We start from the raw sequence: 24714 nt of genomic DNA on the forward strand, positions 1-24714 counted from the left end.
AAAAAATTATTTTATTTTTGAATTTATTTACCTCAAAAGTACCATATTTTCTATGTAAATTATGCTTATTTTTATGTTTTTAAATTTTTTAACTACATTAAAATATCATTTCAATAAGTTCTTAGAGCTTAAACCTAAAGATGAAGTGACTTTGCTGTCACCTGGTGTCTCATTTTGGTATTAAATTAACAAAAAACAATAATATCAATAGCCACTAGATGGCTATAGTACTTAATGGCTGCATATATAGGCTGAACTATGAACCACTGTATCACTGTTCAGATCCTTGATCCTCTGCTGACTCCAAACCACAGTTTGCCTGGTCTCCTTCTTCCCCACTGAATTCCAGGAGAATATCCAGGGTTTCTGCTGCACTAAACCTCCTTCTCATTGTGCTGCTTGCAGTGAACTGAGAAAATAACTGCCACTGCAGGTTTAGGTAGCATATGCTACATAAACGTTTTGTTTGGAAGTAACAACAAACCTTGCAGTAGCAGTTTGATCTGACTCTGAAGGTGTCAGGTGCCAGGTGGTTGATTGGATCATACCAAAAAACATGGTCAGACATTGGCTCATTCAATTCAGTTTTTATTTGAAAAAAAAAAATAAAAATAGCCCAGCTCTGTCATAGGCTCATTGAATGCATTGAATGCATTGTGTGTGTGTGTGTGTGTGTGTGTGTGTGTGTGTGTGTGTGTGTGTGTGTATGAGAGAGAGAGAGAGGGTGATGAGCCAGGTGGATGATTGGATCATACCAAAAAACATGATCAGACATTAGCCCAGCTCTGTCACAGGCTCACTGAATGCATTGTTTGTGTGTGTGAGAGTTTTTGCCATGATGAAAATGTTGTACAGGATCAGCCCTTCATTTGAGTGTATGTTAGATATGCATTGTATTGGATCTATTCATTTATTTTTACAAAAAAAAAAACAAGAAGAATGCTCTAAATTACAGTTTTTCCCATTCATTTCTATGGGTGCCCATTTTTGACCCAAATACAAAATTAAGGAGTTTTTTTTTCACCCACTTAACATTGTAGAATTGAATCAAAAAAATGTGTGTGTGTGTTCAGGAGGCAAACTTAGGAAAAGTAACCAAGTCTTTTACCGCTCAGATCAAGGGAAGTATTTATTAAAAATAAATCAAAATTATTTTGCCCACATTTGTCCAGAATACGGTTTTAGGGCTAGAGTAGATATTTTTTGATAACAAACAAAATATGTTTGCTGCGTGGATCAGGCGGACTTAATGTTGTTATACAACTGTAAGAGACCAATAAAAAAGGAGGGGGAAAGGCACAGTAATTCAAGATCAACCTCTCTTCGGCGGAGGTTGGTATCTTTACAAAAAGACATTGAGAACAGCTCTGCTTTTATTTTGCGTTTAATTCAGAAATAAAGTTACTTTTATTTTGAAACGTTTAACATCCGGGTGACGTCCGTGTTTACGCTTTAGCGCGTGTTTACGTTGCATCCAGTATCGGAAAATAATGGCGATATTTTCCAGTCAGAGATCAAAGCACACTTAAATTGAATCGATCAAATCATAGCAGTTGATTTAAATGGTAAGTATTGATGCTTCCTATTAACGAATCTCTAAACTACTGTAAATATGTATATTAATTTGCAGACGAGTGTTAATGTGCCACAGTAAGAACGCTGATTCATTTGTCGATGGACAGATATTACAATGATTGGATGTGTAGTGTTTGTAGATGGTGCAGTAGAGTGTCCCGAAGACTTCAGATCCTTCACTTCCTCTCCCTCTTGATCCAGAGCCACATAATGTGGCCCCCCTATACCTATCATCACCTGCTAGCCTTCCTCCTCACGTTCTTCAGGTATGCTGTCCTGTTCCTGTCGCCCTCCATTCTCAGCATCAGTTTCTGGCTGTTACTGAGCATATCTAACGTTAGCTTTTCTTTATTATTGTGGCCCCTGTGTTGGCCAAGAGTGTTTTTTTTAGTTCCCTGGGTGTTGAAAAAATTAGTCACATGTTTTACATTCATGGTTTATGGTCAGCCAGTGTTTTATTATACGTTATTGCATAATAAGAATATTGAACTTTGTCTTGTTTGCCATATTTGATCTTAGATTACATGTAGCACAAAGTTTTTGGTGTCATTTTAACAGCTGACTTGTTGAAACGTAGAAGGTTATAATTGGTTATAACCAGGGTGCGATTTGACCCCCTAAACAGGGTTGCCAAACTAGTCGCTAAAAGATCGCTAGATGACGTCATATTTCGATTAGCATATTCGGGACGTCGTTGCCTCTTGCATTTGTTTGCCTCTCTGTGCTAATACTGTAATGCAGTCAAATTCTCAATAAAACTGTTTTCATTCATATATTTTACTGTTTCTGTTGTCAGATAGTAGTTTTCGGTTAAGTAATTTGTTTATATTACTATAGTTGTTATATTACCACTGAAACTATAGAATTACCACAACAAATTAATTCAAGTACTTTCAAAAACACTATAGTATTAACTATAAAATGAATTCTGCTACATTTGGATGTAAAATGACTAAGGTTTGTCCGTTAGACAAAGAACAATTTACGTTTACATCAGCCTTGGCTTCCCACATGCGCAATTCATGTGCAGTCTGGATGCGGAGAGGTGAACATCTGCTCTGACGGCAGCTGGAAGGGACTGCTGTGTGAGGACTGGGCTGCCAGTGAGCGCTTCTGAACAGGGGTGGGGCCCACGGCAGCACTCGCTGCTCGTTGAGAAGAGTAAGAACGATAAACGCTTTCACTTGAGTCGCCAAAAGTCTCCAATAACACCAGAAAAAGTCACGAGATTTGTCGCTAGTCGCTTTTTTGAAAATGTGTCGCTAGAAGGGTCCAAAACTTGTTTGTCAACACTGCCCCTAAACCAGGGTTCCCCAAAGTGGGGTTCGCGAACCCTGGTGGGTGTGGTTTCAGCCACTAGCTCTTTTCCCATTTTGACTGCCAAGGTGACGACGGCACGCTCCGCCCACTTTGAGCTTCAGAAATGCTCTTCAGAAAACTATTGGTGACGTCACGGACACTAGTCCGTGTTTTCATATCGTTCATACCGTGATGTAAAATCTTAAAAGTATAAAAAATATTTATATTTTTGGAAACTCTGTATTTAAAAAAATAAATAAATAAATAAAAAAATAATAATAAATATATATATATATATATATATATATATATGTATATGTATATGTATATGTATATATATGTATGTGTGTGTGTAAATACTACTATGTATATGTATATATATATATATATGTATATGTGTGTGTAAATACTACTTAAACATTTTACTTTTAAAAATGATTAAAAAAAATGTTTTTAAAGTGCAAATGTGCCATTAAAGCTGCGGTAGGTAACTTTTGATGCTCTAGCGGTTAATAAACAGAACTGCCTGCGTCTTGCGGAAGAACATCGTAGCCGGATCTACTTCTCTCTGTTTATGTCTATGAAGAATCACAAAGGTACTGGGTTACTCCGCCGTGGTACCCCCGAAGTAGGGGTGTTCCGATCACGATCGGCCGATCGTTATGCGCATCTCGTCAGTAAAGCCGGTTTTCTAATCAGCGGTTAATTCCATCAGGTGCGTGATTTCACATAGAGCAGCTGTTACTACACAGAGCCGTTGTTAATAGAGAAGATGCGCAAATCACGTTAATTTTCAGCGTTTATTGGCGCTTCTTCTCAGTTAACAACGGCTCTGTGTAGTAACAGCTGCTCTATGTGAAATCACGCACCTGATGGAATTAACCGCTGATTAGAAAACCGGCTTTACTGACGAGATGCGCATTAACGATCGGCCGATCGTGATCGGAGCACCCCTACCCCGAAGCAATCTAAAATAGTCCGAATATAAACACTTATTATAGGTGCACCCTAGTGATTCAGGACAAGCTAAAAACACGGTTTGGAAAATGGATTAATGGTGTACTCGCTTATTATATACATTTTTCTACATTTTGAACACAAACAAAGTTACGGACCGCAGCTCTGATTGGTTGTTTCCTACCGGGAGCGATGTATTTCTGCAAATGGCAATAGGACCACTGGGAGGAGCCAGAGGAGCTTCATTTTTTTCACAGATTATCTGTCTCATATTCTACTGTCAGGACATAATGACAGGTTTAACAAATATGTAAAATATATATTTTTACAAAAGTTACCTACTGCAGCTTTAAATTATTGAGGGGTTCGGCTGACAAAAAAAGTTTAAAACCACTGCCCTAAAGAATGCTCAAAACTAGATGTAGGGAGTGTCGGATCGTTCCATATTCATAATCCGTAGATTTAGTTGTAAATATTAAGATGCATTTCTATAGCCCTGACTGATTTTAAAATGTGAAGCCCATGAAATGTGTCATAGCTACACATTACCTGACCTGTAAAATTAAATATGCTACAGAGCTCATTTATAGGCATGCATTTTTTTGCTTGGACGGAGCAATGACACATAAAATGCTTGTTCAAATTGTCAACTGATAAAATGTACCCTCCTTAACTTAATGCTGTTGAACTGAATATACTGAGCAAACTATTTCCTAAAATAACCATAAAATTAACAGCAGCACTGAAATACCAGTGCTTGGTTTTGTCAGTCAGATCAGATGCTTGTAAAAGTCACATGTGTTACTATAACAAATATTGAGTCAACATTGGCTGGTAGAAAAAAATATATATTTTACTTAAAAATCAAATATAAGGTAAAGGTGTGAATAATTACATTTTAGACACATTGTCAGTAATTTCGCCAAAGAAAATAAAGCCCTAGGAAAATTGTTGTGCATTTCTGATCAACGCAGAGTGATGTTTCATTAATGAATCCACATTTTTAAACAAATCGAGTGAGTCATTGATTCAGTGAGCCATTCTTAAAGGGAGTAACTTGTGAATGAATCAGCCCTTTGAATGAATCGATTGAATGAATGACTCCCTCATTTGATTTGCTGCCACCTACTGGCAATTGTAGTTTTATATTTAGATTATTAAAATTATTTGATGAATTAATTGTCACATTATGTAATTAATTTAATAAAAGCTCTGGTTATAATATAGCATCATCAGAAGAAAAAATAAAAGTTTTTAGTCTTCCCAAAACCCGTCTGTGAGCTCTGCAGGTGGTTCATTTTGAACTGATGATTTGATTTTTGCTTTTCGCAATTAAACATTGCAAAGACAGCCACAAGATTTGGTTGGAATAGTTTACCAGTGTAATCGTTTCAGCTTTTTATTTTCAGTAAATTTGCAAAGTTATCACACATTTTGACTTTGTCATTATGGATTGTGGTGTGTAAAAAATGTATGTGGGGTAAAAATGTGGAGAAAAGTACTATTTTAGCATTTTAGCATAAGGTTGCAATAGGGAATAAGACACATTTACAAGGCAGCGTGTAAGAGTATTCATTATGTTTTGAAAAGAAAATGTGGTTTAAAATACATGTGCCAAGTTGTTAGAATTGTCTGCTTTGTTGTCTGTTGGTACCATGTGGTTTTATAGTTTAAATGGATTGACTTGGTGTAATTAATAACATCTACTCTCTCTCCAGCTATGTCCTGCTTCACTCGTCACGTAAGACTTTCAGTAATGTGAAGGTGAGCATCTCGGCACAGTGGACACCGTCAGCATTCCAGCAGAACGGCAGCACTTCAACTTTGTCTCCTGGGGAGGTAAGGATAGAATACACATTACTGTCTAAATTTAGATTTTTTAAATAATTATTTTCTTTTTTAAACTAATATTCTCACAACCAACAGTGGAGTTGTACAAAGCACTTTAGCTAAGTGCAATATAGACCTTTCAGTTTAAAATATAATCGAAGTAATGTTGCTATACACTTTTTTTTTTTTTTTTCTATTTTTAGACATGGGAGGAAAACCAACTGTTTGCTGATGTGGAAGAGGCCACGCTGTTCCTGGGTGCCCTGGACTCCATCTTTCTCTTCTCTTATGCTGTGGTAAGTTAAAAACAGGAATAGGTGTAGCAGGCTTTGGGGGTTGTGGGTGAACAGTGGTGGTCTGTTATCAACACTGCTGCTGCTGCACTACCATATGAACCATCAATTTGACTGTTACTGTAGGGGTGTGTGATATTGACACAAATATTTTCAAATTTTCATGTAAGTCCGTATTGTTTGTGGCCCCCACGTGCCTATCTGCACTTCTGACAACATCTGTGCCTTCTGCTATCCCGACCTGGATAAGGGCATCCTGAGCTCCTGAGCAGATTGTGGTCCCACATCACAAAGGTTTTCAACTGGATTCAGGGCTCAGGAACATGAGGGCCAGTCAGTTACATTAATGCCAACCGTGTTTCTCAAACTGCCTACACAGTCTGGCCAGTCTTGCACCAGGAGGAACCCAGGGCACACTGCACCAACATAATGTCTGCGAGTGGCTCTGAGGATCTCATCCCTTTACCTAACAGCAGAATGTATACCTTTGGCTAGCACGTGGAGGTCTGTGTGTTCCTCCAATGATGTGCATTTATTTCAACGATATCGCTGTAGATGAAGTGACCCCAACTAAATAAGCAAGAGGCGACAGCGGCAAGGAACCGAAACTCCATCGGTGACAGAATGGAGAAAAAAACCTTGGGAGAAACCAGGCTCAGTTGGGGGACCAGTTCTCCTCTGACCAGACGAAACCAGTAGTTCAATTCCAGGCTGCAGCAAAGTCAGATTGTGCAGAAGAATCATCTGTTTCCTGTGGTCTTGTCCTGGTGCTCCTCTGAGACAAGGTCTTTACAGGGGATAGGAAATTCTTAATTATTGCCCTGATGGTGGAAATGCTAATTTTCACTGCTCTAACTCTTTTCTTTAAGCCACTTCACTTATTTGTGAATCTCAGTTATCTTTTGCTGCACATCAGAAATATATATTCTTTGGTTTTTCTCATTGTGATGGATAATTAAGAGAATCAGGGCTTTATTTTCCCTCCTATTTATATTCCTGTGAAACAGGAAGCCATGGCTGGATATTTTCTTGTTCATAATACCCCTGGAGTGCTCAAAATTGTGAATATGAATGGGAATATACTTCAGAAATATTTTACTCAAAATAATTTCTAGGGGTGCCAATAATTGTGTCCAACGTGTATTTGAGAAAAACATTCATTTCATAATGATATTTCCCCCCATTTTAAATTCTTAATATCCAATGTTACTTTAGATTTTTGTGATTTTTTTTTTATTATGTTTTTTAAATAAAAGATCAAAAGGATTAACAATGCAGATTAATTCTTTTATAGCCTCCTTTGATCATATTTACCAAGGGTGCCAATATTTTTGGCCATTACCATATATATATATATATATATATATATATATATATACACACACACACACACACACACACACAGGTATTTTTTGTGTTTTTGTGTGTGTGTGTGTGTCAAAACTGTAGTCTGTTTTGTGATCTGTTTGGGGTCTGTTTCTTTCAGGGTTTGTATATCAGTGGAGTAATTGGCGATCGGTTCAACCTTCGCTATGTCCTGTCCTTCGGTTTATGTGGATCTGCTATCACGGTTGGTATTCTGCTGAAATATGTAACTAGAGCTCTGAGTCATGTTTTTCTTAAGTTTTTCTTCGTTAGTAGACCCTCCAGGTGTGAAGATTGACTGAAACCCATACAGAGTAAATGTGAACAGTGCAACAGTTGGTTAGTGTGTAACGATAACTTGTAAATGATAAGGACAATCGTTGTAAATCAGTGGTAAATGTTTTTGTTGAAGCCATTAGTTCACATTATTTTATGTATAATTTGTTTTATTTAAACGCATTTTTTAAATAATCGTCTTGATTCCTGGCAAAACTACATTACCCATGATACTAAATCCTCACCAATCGAAAAAAATCAAATTGCAAAAGAACTATTTCTCCACTGTCTTTTTTTTTTTGTCTGATTTTCAAAAAAATGTTTTGCTTCAAATCAAAGTCAGTAAAATAGTTTTTCACCTCACAGCTGATTAGTTTGTTTCATGGTTTACAACTACAATGAAAACTGTCTATGGTAAAATACTTAAGGAGCCAAGGGTCAGATTTACTAAACAGGGCCAATTACTGTAGCTTAAGAGTGCAATTCCACTGATGGGAGAAGAAAATTCTGCTTGTGATTGACTAACAATGTGAACACATTAAAGAACACAGACGCAGCTAGATCATTTCCATTATGAACAGTTCAATCTACCAAGAGCAGCACAAATTACTGCCTGCTTTAAGACAGGCTTTTTTTATACCAGCAATTTGATGAACGCAAACTCTTCTGGCCCTAAGGCTTTTGAAAAAGTGAACAGCCAATGTTGCACAATATTGATTGGGTGATGGTGCTAACAATGCCCTTTGAGGTGCCACATCATCAGTGCCTTAAAAGGCACTGCCATGCCATTACTACTCAGAAACAAATTGTAGAATAAAAATAATAAAATTACCTGTGAACTCATGTTTTTATTTATTAACATTCACCTTCTCTTCTCTTTAGGAATTTGTGTTTGGCACTTTGACAGAGTGGCTTCACTTTTATAATGTGTACTTTTACTGCATCTTGTGGGTGTTAAATGGACTGCTCCAGTCTACTGTATGGCCTTGTGTTGTGGCCATCATGGGTAACTGGTTTGGAAAGTCTGGGTACGTGTCACTATTATTTTTTTTTCACTAATATCCTTGATCCAGTTTAATCAGGTGCTAAATGTGCTGTTATGACACTGTGCTGTGTATTTCTTTTGTGCCTGCACAAATTAGCCTCCTCTCTGTTCTTCCTTTCTTTCTGATTCCCGCATATATCTTCTGTCTGCCAGGCGAGGGTTTGTTTTTGGACTTTGGAGTGCATGTGCGTCTGTGGGGAACATTCTGGGTGCGTTTCTTGCCTCCAGTGTCCTGAAGTACGGCTATGAGGTGAGAGGACATCATTCTTACTGAAACACATCATTCAGTGGTGCTGTGTGAAAACCATCTTAATAAACATGCTGAATAATGTAATGAATATGACCATGTAATACAATATAATATATGCAAAACTGTTTTTCTTAGGGGAGGGGATTGCCAGCTCTTTATACAAACAATGTTGATGAGTGTTTGTGTGTGTGTGTTTCAGTATGCTTTTCTGGTGACATCAGTGGTGCAGTTTGCAGGTGGTGTGGTGGTGTTTTTTGGCCTGCTTACATCCCCAAAAGAAATTGGTGAGTTCATCTTTGTACAGTTTTTGTTGGTGCAGTAGTTTTTCTTAAACAACGGCATAAACAAAAGTACAGAGACAAAATAGCTGGTTTTGGGTTCTTTCTCTGCTGTTCACTATCATGGAGTAGTATATACAGTAGTCTGCAATGATTCATAGTTCCTTACATATAAATAAATGTGTGTGTGTGTGTATATATATTAGGGGTGTAACGGTACGCAAAAATCACGGTTCGGTACGTACCTCGGTTTTAAAGTAACGGTTCGGTTCATTTTCGGTACAGTAAGGGAAAGAAATGCAAACATTCAACTGCAGGTTGTTTATTACTATAAATATTTTTATAACAATTTGTTTACACTTTTTTTTTTTTTATACTTTTTAATAATTTAATTTATATATAAAATAAAAAAAAGAATAAGAAATACTCTCAATACTCCAATACTCTCTCAAACCAATATCATATAATAAAATATAATTAAAAATATAAATAAATAACTATGATTACAGTGCAGCATTACCAATCCCAGCTTGTAGACCTGCTCATATTTTTTAAAAAAATAAATAACTTTTCCAAAGTGTAAAGTGCAGCATGAACCGTTTCAGTTTTTAGACCTGCTCAGATTTCGTTATTGCGTTGGCCTGATCGGAATTAAGAGCAAAGGTCTGTTTAACCTTTGAATTACAATTGTCTTTTTCCTAGTTGTAGTGATGTACACACTCGCGTGATGCCTTTTGAAAACATTAGGCTGGTGACACACTGACATATTGCACCTGTCAACAGTATTGACGGCAAAATAGACTCTGTTTGACAGGTGCAATATTTGAAAATCGATAATTATTAATTTATTTTTTAAATTACATTTATATCTGAATATATGTCAACCTATAGACTTTCAAACATCAAAGTGTCATGAATTAATATGTATTTGTGTACAAAATGACATATAAACATATTTTCCTATTCTATTTTGCCTGGAAACGCTTTACAACACGCTTTCGTGTTGCGTGAAAAATAGGCGTCGGTTCTATTTGTAGCATGAAGACGCGCGTCTCACGCAGGCAGTGTGCAAGCTCTAACCTGTTAACATGGGAGCCGACTTAAAAACGGACACGCCACGCATCCAGTGTGTCGCCGGCCTTAGAATCAGCTGCAGGGCGGGATTTGCGCTGAACGTGGAGACTTCCGCCACTTAATATGTTCATTTGGAAACACACAAATGTACTTATGTTCGGCATACAAAATCTTGCATTCGGTCATTCGGTACACACGTGTACCGTACCGAAAGCCCTGTACCGAAACGGTCCGGTGCGAATACACGTACCGTTACACCCCTAATATATATATATATATATATATATGTATAGCGTAGTGTATTAATAGTTTAGGTTGCACTTTATCTTACACCACATGTACTTACGGTGTACCTACCTAAGAAAGTACTGGTAAAAAGGTAAAAACAAAATAAGAGCATACTGTAGTATGTACATGAGTAACAGGACTGTAAAATAAAGTGCTACCATAGTGTATACATTAAGTGCACAAGATTGTTTTCATCTCTTGGTCTATCTTTTTTATTTATTTTTTTATTTTTTTTAAGGACTAAGTGACTACTCTGAGACAGGTCTGAGACCAGTGACAAGAGACACAGACAGTCAGCGTCCTCTGATAAGTGATGATGAAGATGAGTTATGTGATGAATACTCCATACAGCAGCGGGATGAGGAGCCTGAACCACAGCCCAAAGCCATCGGCTTTCTCCAGGCCTTCTGCCTGCCAGGAGTCATTCCCGTCAGTGTCCATTTAAACGCTTGCTTACTTGCATACTAGACCACTGCTGTCTACTAGATTTGAGATTCATTTATTGTCTGTCTCCCACAGTATTCTCTGGCTTATGCATGTCTGAAGCTGGTCAACTACTCTTTCTTCTTCTGGCTGCCATTTTATCTCAGCCAAAACTTTGGCTGGAAGGAGGTTCAGGCCGACCGGCTCTCTGTGTGGTATGATGTGGGAGGCATTGTTGGTCAGTACCCAGCTTGGTTCTAACCAGACATTGCCAATTATGTTTTTACTCAGTTCACTCTAAAAGAAACAACCAAAAGATCAACAACACAATTACTGTTGACAATGGTTATTAACAAAGGGATTTTGATTTCCTGTCAGTGATGGTAAAGATGTAACAACAAATCCACATCATGACGATAATTAGACAATTTAAATTGAAACATACAGACGACAAAACATTAGTCATGTATAAACGCAACATATAAAAGAAATATTCAACCTATATCTACACAAAATTATATATATATATATATATATATATATATATATATATATATATATATATATATATATATATATATATATACACAGTGGGGATCGAAAGTTTGGGCACCCCTTGCAGAATCTGTGAAAATGAGTATTTTTCAAAAAATAAGAGAGATCATACTAAATGCATGTTATTTTTTATTTAGTACTGTCCTGAGTAAGATATTGTACATAAAAGATATTAACATTTAGTCCACAAGACAAAAAAATTGCTGAAAAATAACCCCACTCAAAAGTTTGGGAACCCTTGGTTCTTAGTACTGTGTTCTGTTACCTGATGATCCTCGACTGTCTTTCTGTTTTGTGAGGGTTGTGCATGAGTCCCTTGTTTGTTCTGAAAAGTTAAACTGAGCGGGTTTCTTCAGAAAAATCTTTAAGGTCCTGCAGATTCTTCAGTTTTCCAGCATGTTTTAAATGTTTTTTTCAAACTTTTGAGTGGGGTTATTTTAATAATTTCAGCAATTCTTTTGTCTTGTGGAATAAATGTTAATATCTTTTATGCACAATATCTTACTCAGGACAGTACTAAATAAAAAATAACATGCATTTAGTATGATCTCTCTTATTTTTTGAAAATTACTCATATTTTCACAGATTCTGCAAGGGGTGCTCAAACTTTCGATCCCCACTGTATATATATACTCTTACACATATATAAAGTCTATCAGCTTATGTGAGATTTTGTTGGAAAACAAAAATGCATTCTTAAACCCTACAAAACAGATTGGATACCTGGATCGAACCCTTCAATTGATTAAACTCTTTAAAATAAAAAAAAAAGTCAAATACACTGCAGTATTTAGAAGTTGATAAAAGGCATTTACCTAATACCTCTTTCCTAAAACAGACATTTTGCCTTGTTAACTGATATTAACTAATACTCCACCCCAAAATGAAGATTTTGTTATCAATCACTTACCTCCATCTCGTTCCAAACCTGTAAAAGCTTTTTTTGTCTTCGGAACACAATTTAAGGCAATGTGCACACGTACACAGGTATTTTTATAAACAGTTTTTCCTTCTTCCGTTTGTAAAACAATCTCTGTCCACATGAAAATGCAAACGCACGCTATGAAGCACTGTCAAGAGCATGCCAAACCGACAGGTGGCGATATAATCTCAACTGTAAAGCCATGTTGGCCAATCAGAAGCCTGAAAAAGTTTCCAGTAGGCGGAGATAACAGCGCCGACTCTGACATCAGAAGCCAAAAACTCCTGCATATCACTGCAACCTGAGTTTTTGAAAAGCCTCACCCTGGCTGGCGTTTTCAAAAATGTTCGGTTTCAGTAACTTGGCGATGCGTTTGCGTGTGGATGAACGGCCAAACAGCATAGAAAAAGCAGCAGTCTTCAAAAATAACCACATTCATGTGGACAGGGCCTAAGATATTTTGGATGAAAACTGGGAGGCTTGTGACTGTCTGGTTGACTGCTAAGTAAATTACACTGTCAAGTTCCTGAAAAGCATCGTCAAAATAGTCCATCTGCCATCAGTGGTTCAATCTGAATTTTGAAGCAATGAAAATACTTTTTGTACATGAAGAAAACAACAAAAAAAACTTTATTCAACAGTTCGCCTCACCTGTGTCTCTCCGCATCACCGTAGCACCATTTTAGAGAATATCTGCTGAACACAGGCAGCGTACGCTCTTCTGTGTCAGCCGCGCTGCACGGATGCGCTGTTTTAATTCAAATCAAAGTGTAAATACATCTAGAAAACGTCATATCTTAAATTGTATTCTGAAGACAAACAAAGCTTTTATGGGTTTGGAACGACATGGGGGTAGGTGATTAAAGACAAAATTTTCGTTTTGGGTTGGAGTAACCCTTTAACACTCTCAAAGAGCGGAATTTAATTTGGTTCGGGAGTTTTTAAGCCGTTTTGATGGTACGAAACAGCTCTCCAGTCTGACCCTTTCAGAAAACTTTGCAGCTGCACCCACTTACTGCCAGTGGTCCAGTGTTTTGCATAAGAGAAGTTACTTTTTCTCATTTTTGTTTCTTCATCCAAATCATCTCACATTTATATGCTTCTCTAAAACACTGCCTGCAAATATTTGGGAAGCTTCAATTGTTGCCAGTTAAAAAAAAATATTTTTGCCATCGGAGACCTTTAGAGACTACATTTCTGCCTTAGGTAGTTTGCAATCAAAGTATAAAGATTAGCTCATGTGCAGAATGCAATCTCTTCCAGGAGGAACCGTGCAAGGCTTGATCTCAGATCTTTTGGGAAAGCGAGCTCCTGTGTTAGCGATCAGTCTGCTGCTGGCCATGGGAGCGTTAGTGGGATACAGCCGTGAGTTTACAGTTTACTAAATCATGTTGTCTAGAAAATCAGACTTATTTTTTATATCATAATTTGAGAAATGACAGCAGCATAAATTTCTGTTTTGATTTTTAAAAAATATATATACTTTTCCTCAGACTCTCCAAACAACCAGCTGGTAAATGGAGCTCTTCTAGCAACAACAGGTAACACATTATTAATATGATTTAAATGATATATATATCAATTTAATAATTATTCTAGTTTAGGAAACCACTATCATTTAAATATTTGTATAATTTGTTTCAGGTTTCCTTATCGGAGGCCCATCGAACATGATCAGTTCAGCGATCTCTGCAGATTTGGGTCGACAGGAAGCACTGCAGAATAGTCAGGAGGCTTTGGCCACTGTCACAGGAATAGTGGACGGCACAGGAAGCATTGGAGCTGCGGGGGGACAGGTAATGCTTTTAATAATTAATACAAAATCATATTAATCACTGATGTCATTGCCCAGTTTTCGTCAAATGCAGAAGGAATAAAACTCCTTACTTCACTCTACTATTAATTATGTACTCCGGAAGTTGTATGCAAATCATGTTCATTGTGTATGTTTTTTTTAATGACGTATTATTGTTATTTCATGTGTGAATACTAATTTGAAAATGTCTCTGTTTTGTAGTATCTGGTATCGCTTATCGAGAGCAAATTAGGATGGATGTGTGTCTTCTATTTCTTCATAATAATGGTAGGTTCATTGTGATGCAACAGCACAAATGCAGCCAAACATTAGACATTTTTTTCAGTGGACAAAAGTTATTCTGTGAACAAAATTGCTCTTCACCTTTAAATGTAGCATCTACTCTAAGTCTAGTGAGTGTTCTGAAAGCTGAGCTAAACACTTTAACATCTGTCTTCCTCTCGTCCACAGACAGGGTGCAGTATACTCTTCATCATTCCACTCCTTTACTGTGAAATCCGCTCTTTGTGCCGGGACAGTCAAGCTCGAACGCATCAGCTCTGAGATGAACGCACTTTGCCTGAATCTGGATAGAAAAACTGGCCGTTTTTAAAAGACAGACATCCTATTTGGGAATTCAACCTTCTGTTTTAGAATTTAGTTTTATTTAGTCTGGCTACTTCATATCAAGGCGTTGTTCAGGCAGGCAGAGAATATGTGGTTTTTCTTCTGTTAATATGAAAGCCTGATTTCACTAATGATCTGACTCTTGGCCATGTGATGACTTCTATATCTCATTACACTAGCAACCACTGTCTGAACAAAAGGGTCGGCAAATGGCAGTGTGCTCATTTCTAAAGGTTGGATATGGAAATCCACTTTGTTTTAATTAAATTATCCCATTTATGAACGCCATCTTGGAATGTTGCTTAAAATACGTTTCTTAGTTTTATTTCTGTATATTGCCATCAGGACCTTTTTTTTTGGAGTTTTTAAATTCCAGTTTTTAATTATTGGTAGAGGGCAGGACCCTCTTGAGCTTAATTTGGGCTGATTGTAGCTTGATTAAATGGTGTATTGAATGATTACTTGAACAGAGGACCTTGATTCATAGCGTCATGTAGGTTTTTGGGGTGGTAATTTCGATGTGCAACTTTTTTTTAATTCACACTAAGTGTATAATGGTATATTTAAATATAACACTACAATTAAGCAAATGTACGTTTGTATTTAAACTATTGGAACCTGTACAGTTATTGTTTGAATGTTGTACATGTGTTGTATTGTTCCTACATTTGTATATAGTCATAATAAATACAGGTGAATAACATGTCTTTATTGAACAGCTTAGAGTCTATCACCCAACCATCCATGCGTCGACTTATTCTCAACCACTACGGTTACCTATGTAACGATATATGTAAAGAGTTCATTAGCAAAAACAGAGAACTACGTTTTTAAAAGTTTTCTCGTCTTCCAATCAATATCAATCAAACTGCAGTTTGGTTGTTTTGATTAATAATCCCTAAAAATAAATACAGCTAACTAACACAATAAAAACATGATTTGTGAAAATGAAGGGTTATCTGTTTTTGCAAATGAACTCTTTGTATGTTCACAATAATTGAGGGAAAATGAACTACTTTCATTTACAATCTTAATTGCTTTTCTTCATAACATTAAACGGGAACAACAAACACATTGGAATTAGTATTTTTTTATTTTTTTTAAGTAATAATTCTTAAGGTTAATATGCATGTTGTTCTGCTTGCTTTGATTGTGGCAACATTTCTTTTTCTGAGAAGAAGCAAAGCAAGGAGCAATCTAAGCTGTCATTATACAACCAGTCCATTTATGAACTTAATGACTGAATCCTAAACATCCAAGATTCCTAAAAAATGTATCAGTCTGCACAATAAAAATAAGCTGTTTTCAACATTGACAACACTAAGAAATATTTCTTGAGCCATTTTAGAATAATATCTCAAGGATCATGTCACACTAAAGATGAGTGATTATGCTGTAAAGCTTTGATGTCTATCAAAACGTGTTGATTTTAGTTCACAGTGCATTTACTAACATTAAATACTGAGATTAACTAAGATTAATAAATGCTTTAGAAATACTTTTCACTGTTGGTCTGTCGTAACTAATGTTATAAAAATGAAATCCTCCATAAAGACCCATGCTTTGAAATTCTTGTATAGGACCTTAAGGGTGTTATAAAGAATCTTGTAATTATGGGCTATTTTTTATCAAATTTACAAAAGTAAAAGGAAAATTGGGATAAAAAGCATAGCTTTAACATGCATGTGCATCCTAAATTAAATATCCTTGTTTCCCTGTTACTTTTTGAAGAAGAGGAGCCAGCTATCTTCAAAAAAAGATATAATTGATAGGAAACTAGTTCCAATTCCAAAGCTGAAATGTTTAGATATTTTAAGAATTAAATCATTGACCTGTTGAGAGAGAGATTACAGTCTTTGTAGTTGGATTGTTGTGCTCCAGTAAAATAAAAATCAGGTACTGATTTGGAATATGTTGAAATATTGATATTTCCTTACAAAAACACAGATGTGCTACAGGGGGCCTTTACTCATCCCCCGAAGATTTATTTGACGACATGTGGACTATTCAACTGCAACTGCAACACCCGCTGACTACAACGATATAGCTTGGAATAGCCAGGGTAATTTTTATTATAACTGCAACTAGAATGCTCCCTAGGACAGTATAGACAAAATGCTATGGACTCAAAGATGGGTCATCTGAGGTGCAGGTGTGAACAATCAAAGATAGTTCTGTTGTGTTTAGGTAATTAGACTGAATGTGAAGTGATTATATGTAAGGAAATATGTACAGCCTTAATGAAAGCACATTGCATGTTTTGCATAAACTTCTTAAAATATATCACTTGTCAAAATAGCTTTCAGGTTGTTTTATTTTTAAAGCATGTTGGTACCGTGTTAAATTTATTTTCTGACATATATGCTCTATACTACAATCAAATGAAGACATACTTCCAAATAAATGACTTTGAACAAATATTTTATGGGTGATTTTTGCATACTGCAAACACGTACATAATTCAAAATATGAAGTCAGCTAGTATTTACGTTTTAACATTCAATGATATAGGACTGCACATAGCTACTAACTCACAAGATATCATGCAAAAAAATTGAATACGGTTGACAAATCTGCAACAGAAGCTGTAGGGTAATGTCATGATTATGACAACATGTAGAGCATAATACAATTTTAAATTGCTCATATACTTGATACACTTCCCCCAAAAAAGAATGGTAAGCAACTGTTTTTTTAAAGATATTCTAAAAACAGAACAGTACACACATCATATAAACCTTATTGTGAAGCATAAGATACATCCTTGCTATTCTTCTGTTCTTCTCATCTTAATAAGTGCATTCATGATCAAAACAAATGCTACATTTTGCATATTTGTTTTTTTATACATTTGTTTGTAAAAAATGAAGGTCCTTCTCATTTGATGAGGTAGAGCACTAATTTATTTCTATGAATACATTTTGTAAAGATTACAACTTTAAGAGGAAGTCACTGAATCAACTCTCTAGCATGCGTCTTTGCGATGAATGCAAGAAAAAACATCTCTCTCATATACTGTATATCCTAAAGAAGCTGAAACTGACATTCGAAGCAAATTCTGCAGTTTAACGGCATGTGGTTTTGGTTTAGTGACTTAATAAAAAATTTTTTAAAATGTACATACAGTTTCTTTTAAGCATCCTATTTATTGTGGAGCAATTACTTTGGTTAATTGCGTCAGCTGTCTCTTTAATATCAAGAAAACAAAATGTATGGCTAATTCACCACATAATCATACATTATATCTCACATGCACAAAGCAAAATACAGTATAAAAAAAAAAATTGTACAAATGATTGGTTGAAATGTCCTTGCAATTCATATGCTAATACTAAAAGTAAGATTCAAACTTAACATACATACAAAAGTAGCTTGTCAACCTATAACATTTTCCCCCAGACGTGTAAGACGAATCCTTACAATATCCTTTACAAAGATGATTAAAAATCTTGTTACAAACTTCAAAGATATCAAAGCATATGCCTCCTATTAACTCTAGAATAATAGAGTAAATTCAAACCATTTTAATATGCTTCATGAAAAACATCTCTTTTTGGGTCACATTTTAGTTTGGGGACCAAATTTTGCTGCTTATTAATAGTTATTAAGGTAGTTGTTAGGTTTAGATATGCGGTAGGATTAACTCACCTAAAATATAGTAATACAGAATAAGGCATTCATTTGTGCTTTATAAGTACTAATGTGCATGCAATACAATATGCTAGTGATATGCATGCAACTAGTTATTTGTGAGAATTGGTCCCCAGACTAAAGCGTCTCCCTTTATTGTAATATATATAAAACAGGAAAATAAATAAAAAGCGGAACAGAATAATGGTATGACACTGTTAGCTTATAGATTGTGTGCACTGATGCCAGTTAAAGGGTTAGTTCACCCCAAAACTTGTGTTTTACTCACCCTCGAAGCACCCTAGCTGTATATGACTTTCTTCTTTCAGACAAATCCAGTCGGAGTTATATAAAAAATTATCCTGGCTATTCCAGGCTATATCGTTGTAGTCAGCGGGTGTTGCAGTCGCCGTTGAACAGTCCACATTTTGTCAAATAAAGCTCATAACTAAACGTGCCGCAGATGGCTCTTTTGGATGAATAAAGCCCCCCCTGTACCGAATCCATGTGTTTTTGTAAGAAAAAATATCCATATTTTAAACGTAATGGGCAGCGTTGCGTGATTAGTGACGAAATCGGAGAGAAAACAAAACAAAATGCCGGTTATGATTTAGAAATGAGGATTTGTAAAGAAATATGTTGGAGGATTTTGATATAAGCCAAGAGGAGACTGGTTTTACTTTTATAAAGTAAGGAAACTTTGCCTCTTTTTCTCATATAAACAAACTTACGAGACCAGCATATCTCAGAGGCATGCGCAAAGAGCATATTACGGCCTGTGTCATCCGCCAGAACAGATCTGTGAACGACAGATTACAGAAGTGAGAGAAAAGTGTTTATTACTGAATTGAAATATGTTGAAATGTGGATATTTTCTTAGAAAAACACATAGATGCGAATACAGGGGGCCTTTATTCATCCCCCGAAGCCATCTGCGGCACGTTTAGTTACGAATGCGCGAGATTTATTTGACGACATGTGGACTATTCAACTGCAACTGCAACACGCGCTGACTACAACAATACTGCTTGGAATAGCCAGGATAACTTTTTAATATAACTGCGACTGGGATGATTCGAGTGCGAGTAAAACACAAGCTAATTTTCATTTTTGGGGTAACTAACCCTTTAAGAGGATCAATACATTTTGAATTGTGAATCTGAGAAGTTTAAAGTTTATGACCAAACAGTCTTTTTATAGTGCATTTCTGTAAACGTTCACAGTAATTGTTTGTGTGCACAACAAACACATAAGAAACACACTATTATTATTATATAGTGCATCCCTAACAGTTTTTTTTAATGGAACAACATGGAACAATAAAACATTTCATTAAGTCATGAATTTAAATTGTATTAGTTGATTTTGTAAGAGTGAATTCTCTTTCATTTACTGGAATTAATTGATTTGAATGATTCATACGCACTATAAAACCAGAATATTTGACTTTTTAACATTTACTTAAATCTCGTGACTCCATGTTGTGACAACAAAATAGGTTCCTTTAATAGGTACTGCGTTTAGTAAAAAAATATACAAACGTGTGTATATAATATGTATCTGTGTGTGCGTATGTACAGTATATACATCCTATTTAGCATTTGCTGGTCAGTTAGAATAGCTACGTGCTGATAGTGTATGTACATTTATACAAAACAAGGTCCAATGTCCGTTTACTGTCCTGATGAAGCTTTACGATCGGGAAATCTTCGTTTTGTCACTCTGAAAAAGTCTGAAAGAAAGAGAGAGAAACATCTTAGAATTGCAATATAAAAATATCTCATAATGCCCGTAACTAATATTATTTAACAAAGTCCTGATCACATTAGTCCGGCCGTAACGGCGTGACCCAAAGAACTGTATATCTTCTGTCTCACCTGTGATGCTCGCTTGTCTGCGTTTGACCCCTAGCAATGCAGCCATTTTCTTCTCTGGTTTGGTTCCCCTCAGAGCTCCTCTGGTCCGCAGCTCCAGATATTTCTCTGTGGCCATAGCTGGAGATGAACAAGCCTCCACCGTTTGCTTTGCCATCCCGGGCCTGAACACACAGCTATGGTAGAACACTGGCACATCCTGGCACCGCAGCTCCTCCCACTCAATGCGACCGGGGACTGGTTGGTCCATCTGAAAGTCAAAGTTCCAGCGCTGTTTGGCGATTTCCATGTTCATGCAGAATAGCCTCTGAAAGTCCTGCTGTAACTGCTGGTGGTCCACTGGGCCAAACAGGTTCCGCCGGACCACTGCTGCTTGAGGTTTAATGTCCTCCTCCTGCCCTTCCAGCAGCCCAAAATAACACGTAACTTGTGACATGGACATGTTCCTGCGACAAAGAATAGAAATACCCCAAAAGTATTGGTATTAGGGGTCACTGTGTATACGAGTCAGGATTAATTAAGATTCTTAGAAATATATTCTCTGTATTGATGAAAAAATGCCAAGTGTGTGATTTGTGGATGCAAAAAAGATGCACCATCCTGAATAAAACTGACGATACTAAAATTTAAATTTAAGGTATTGTGTTGTTAGTGTTAATTGAACCTCAACTATTAAAAATAGTATAAATTAACAAACAAATCAAGTTTTTTTTTTCTTAAAAACTGCTGCATAAAAATATATATATATATATTTTGGTCCAAAAAAATTACATTTTGCCGAAACTACTTGATTCCTTTTTCTAAAGAATACTTTTACTAAGGCTTTTTTTCCATCAATGTACATGACCTTTATTGTTCTCAAATACAAAACTTTATTGAGTGTAAACTTTATTTTTTCCCCACAACACAAAAGTTGCATAATTTATTTGATGACTTTGATTGGGTCAAATTAAATTACCCATCTTAAAATCGAAAAAAACAAATACTAAGATTATGCCACATCGTCTACTCTTTTTAAAGAATCCTTTTATTGGTGTTTCCTGTCGTGATCAAGATTTCTTTAGTTCAGTATCCCCAAAAATATCATTTCAGAAATTAAATTAAAAGCTGTATGCACTTTTAATGTAATTTTAACAAATAAAAACGTGTCCCCGGACCACAAGTTTTAAGTAAAACGGGTATATTTGCAGCAATAGCCAACAATGCATCATATGGGTCAACATTATATATAACATGCATTGCTAAGGACTTAATCTGGACAACTTCAAAGGTGATTCTCTCAATATTTTTTGCACCCTCAAATTTTAGATTTTTGATGCATGGTTTGTTAGGAAACCAATGGAAAGTTTATTTATTCCGCTTTCAGATGATGTACAAATGTAATTTAAAAAATAATAATAATTAACATTATTACTGTTTTTGTGGTCCAGGGTCACATATTAGACATGGAAAAAAATATATTAACGTCACATTTATTTTGTACGATCACATCGTTACCATTGAAGAGAGAAATCGAGTGAAGCTTGTTTACGTCGAGAAAGTAGGCGCAGCACGCCTATCAAATTACTGTTGCACAATACTACACGCGCACGAGAGAACAGAAAACACGAGCAATGACTGACACCGCGTGCTGTTATTCACTGCCAATTACCTTTATAAAACAGAAAACATGCCCCTCACCTCTCTAATATTGACAGACACAGACTGATAGATAGATAGATAGATAGATAGATAGATAGATAGATAGATAGATAGATAGATAGATAGATAGATAGATAGAACCCTAGTACATTTGGAGTGAAGAATATAGTCATGCAGAAATTGTCTAACGTTATGTCAAAAACAACCGACAAATATTAAACTCACCAGTCGAGTGAAAGCAGAGCTCTAGATGAGGGAGATTAAATCCACTAACGTTACTAATGCACTTTCTAATCAATAACAGAAGTAAAACGACCTGAGCTACAAACACAACAAGCGCAGCGAAGTAATAATAAACTCATATGCAGTAACGTTGTTTGTTTTGATGGCAGGACTGCCCCTTGTCACGTGACTCGCGAAAGTACTCCGCTCAAAATTTTAATTGTCAAAATGTACAATAACAATGTATTTTTGCCTCTCACTGATGCTAAAATCGCAATACGCATAAAATTAGAGTACCTTTTCCACGTCTTAACGCCGCAGCGAGGTCTCTTTGGAAAGTAGGTCAAATCCCCCGGAACCCCCGCGCGTGACACACATTCAGTGTTTTGCTCTTGCCAAGATCAGCTCGGGCGCGCGCCCAAGAACTCCAGTCACGTTGATGTGCAACGTGACGGGGAGGAGCCACACGCGGGATGGATTTGATTTTATCCAGTGTAAGATGATAAAGTCAGTTCGTGGCGGGAATTCACCTTTTAAATTGGTTTGCAAACCGCCATTAAATCCTAAAAGAAGAAGAAGAAGACGACGAAGGACTGATGGGAAAACGAAGCCTTTTTAGCCGATTTTAACGCTTTTCTTCTGAAAACAAGAATAAAAAGACACAGAACAGGCGTGGTGCATTTTAAGTTGTAAACCTGGAATGTTTATTTTACTAGATCACAAATTCGACAGCTTTTTATTCCTATTTTTCCCTAGTCGGTTATTGTTTTTTAGTATGGAATCCTGTTTCCGCCACTGAAAAAAAAGAAAGGGAGAAGTTCTTACAATTGCAATTTTTTATCTTACAATTCTGTGAGGAAAAGTCAGAACTGCATGATTGCATCAGGCATTTATGTTGAAAAAAACAGAATTGATGTTGAAAAATTGCAAAGTTTTCCTAGGACAAGAATGCATTCAGTTTTAAGGACAACTTTGATGACAGGTTTTTATCCACTTCAAATGTTGACTAGTAAATAGTAATAAACACTTTGAGATCATGCACTCCAGACAAACATTTTTTTTTTCAGGAAAAGTGGGTCATCTCTGATTTATCAAAAATTATCCTGTATCTGTATGATAATGTATCAAGATATTCATTCAATATACTGTATAGCCTAGGCTATGAGTAAAATTAGGTTCACCCCACTGATGGATAAAATTAAAAACAAAAAGAACACATAGGGTAGGCCTACCCGAATAAATTTGGAATATGTATTTTTACTTGACATGTGTAAACACTGCATTCATGGAAGCCAACAGTAAGTTACTCTCCTATGTAACTAACTATGAGTTGGCTACATCGTAGAGTAACTAACTCCAAAGTGATTTCGCCAGCCCTTTTCCTTACTCTGGATGAGTAACTGTGTGATTGTTGCTGATTTAAGTCTCCCCATAGCATGTGTGGCCAGCAGATGTCCTAAGTGTGCTGTGTTTGAACAGTGAATTGTTCTGCAAATCAATTGTTCATTTGAAATGTTTAATTTCTCCTATTATCCTACACGTTTTTTGCTCAGGTAACAGCAAAACTGCTTGAATTCTCATCTCTAAGGCAGTTCATTTGCTCAAATCCCAGCAGTAACCCAACCCACAACCCCCCAAATAAATCATGTGAAGCCTAACATTTTGCTTAAGGCCAGTCACCTGATAGCGCCTCAGTTAAATAATGTAAAAATAATAAAAATAAATGTTGGCAAAAAGGTCATTGTTGGGTGAACTGTACGATTGTTCTTAAGGCACACACCGTTTAGATATTATTTGTATGACACGTATTGAAGTGACCAAATGAAGATATGTGATGTTGTCATTTTCTCTATATCTTACATAGCATCACTGTCATTAGAAAAGAGAAAGGTACTTGTGGTGGAGGTGCAATCTATACGACCCTGAGCACTTTGTTAAACACTCATTGTTTATTATCAATCATTAAAGATTTGGCTCGGAATATAAAGCTTTATTTCACCCTTTAAAAATGTAAATGAGAGGTTTTGCGTTCTGGCTAATTTAGTGATGCTCTTCCTCTTAAAGGGACATAAACAAATAGTGTAAGCTGGTTTGCCTTGCCTGGTTTCCCTGCCTTGTTTAGTGGTTTTAGGGGTTTTTTGGGCACAGCCTGGGGGGATGTAACAACATAACAGGGTTGAACAGAAGTACAAAGAAAAAAAGCCATAATATACACAAAGTTTTCGGTTCTTTATTTAAGTACAATATAGTTAAAGACACCTAATGCCATGTTCACACAACATCAGAATACAGTTGTCGGTCTTGTATTTGAATCATCAGTACGGTTGCACTTTTTTACAGAACTGACAGCTGCATTCTATACCCAAACTCACAACCATACTTTCAGCAAAGCCCTGCTATGTGAAGAGAACTGCACACAGCCGCCTAAAATGTGCCTTAAGACTTAAAAAGAGGTCCGTTTCATGTTGACTTTTAAAGCTGCTTGAGGAGTAATG

General features: G+C 36.3%; 2 protein-coding genes across 3 annotated transcripts; one reads left to right on the plus strand and one right to left on the minus strand.

Moving 5' to 3' along the window:
- Positions 1 to 1374: 1374 nt before the first annotated feature.
- Positions 1375 to 15558, plus strand: slc37a3 (solute carrier family 37 member 3). Its single transcript, XM_026224131.1, has 15 exons — positions 1375 to 1565; positions 1707 to 1841; positions 5550 to 5670; positions 5865 to 5957; positions 7441 to 7524; positions 8478 to 8623; positions 8794 to 8890; positions 9090 to 9174; positions 10769 to 10959; positions 11050 to 11191; positions 13694 to 13795; positions 13924 to 13971; positions 14075 to 14226; positions 14448 to 14513; positions 14697 to 15558. Exons 2-15 carry the CDS (start codon positions 1786 to 1788, stop codon positions 14787 to 14789), a joined length of 1476 nt encoding a protein of 491 aa, XP_026079916.1. The 5' UTR covers positions 1375 to 1565; positions 1707 to 1785; the 3' UTR covers positions 14790 to 15558.
- Positions 15212 to 22639, minus strand: cdkn1d (cyclin-dependent kinase inhibitor 1D). 2 transcript variants are annotated; one of them, XM_026224153.1, is made up of 3 exons: positions 22517 to 22639; positions 20360 to 20802; positions 15212 to 20214 (listed from the first exon to the last, which is right to left on the minus strand). In XM_026224153.1, exons 2-3 carry the CDS (start codon positions 20796 to 20798, stop codon positions 20156 to 20158), a joined length of 498 nt encoding a protein of 165 aa, XP_026079938.1. In that variant the 5' UTR covers positions 20799 to 20802; positions 22517 to 22639; the 3' UTR covers positions 15212 to 20155. The 2 variants fall into 2 exon arrangements, with proteins under 2 accessions (XP_026079938.1, XP_026079929.1); XM_026224144.1 differs by lacking the exon at positions 22517 to 22639 and adding an exon at positions 22223 to 22508.
- Between the last annotated feature and the right edge of the window lie 2075 nt (positions 22640 to 24714).

The sequence above is a fragment of the Carassius auratus genome, chromosome 4 (genome assembly GCF_003368295.1).
Source record: "Carassius auratus strain Wakin chromosome 4, ASM336829v1, whole genome shotgun sequence".
Lineage (NCBI taxonomy): Eukaryota > Metazoa > Chordata > Actinopteri > Cypriniformes > Cyprinidae > Carassius > Carassius auratus.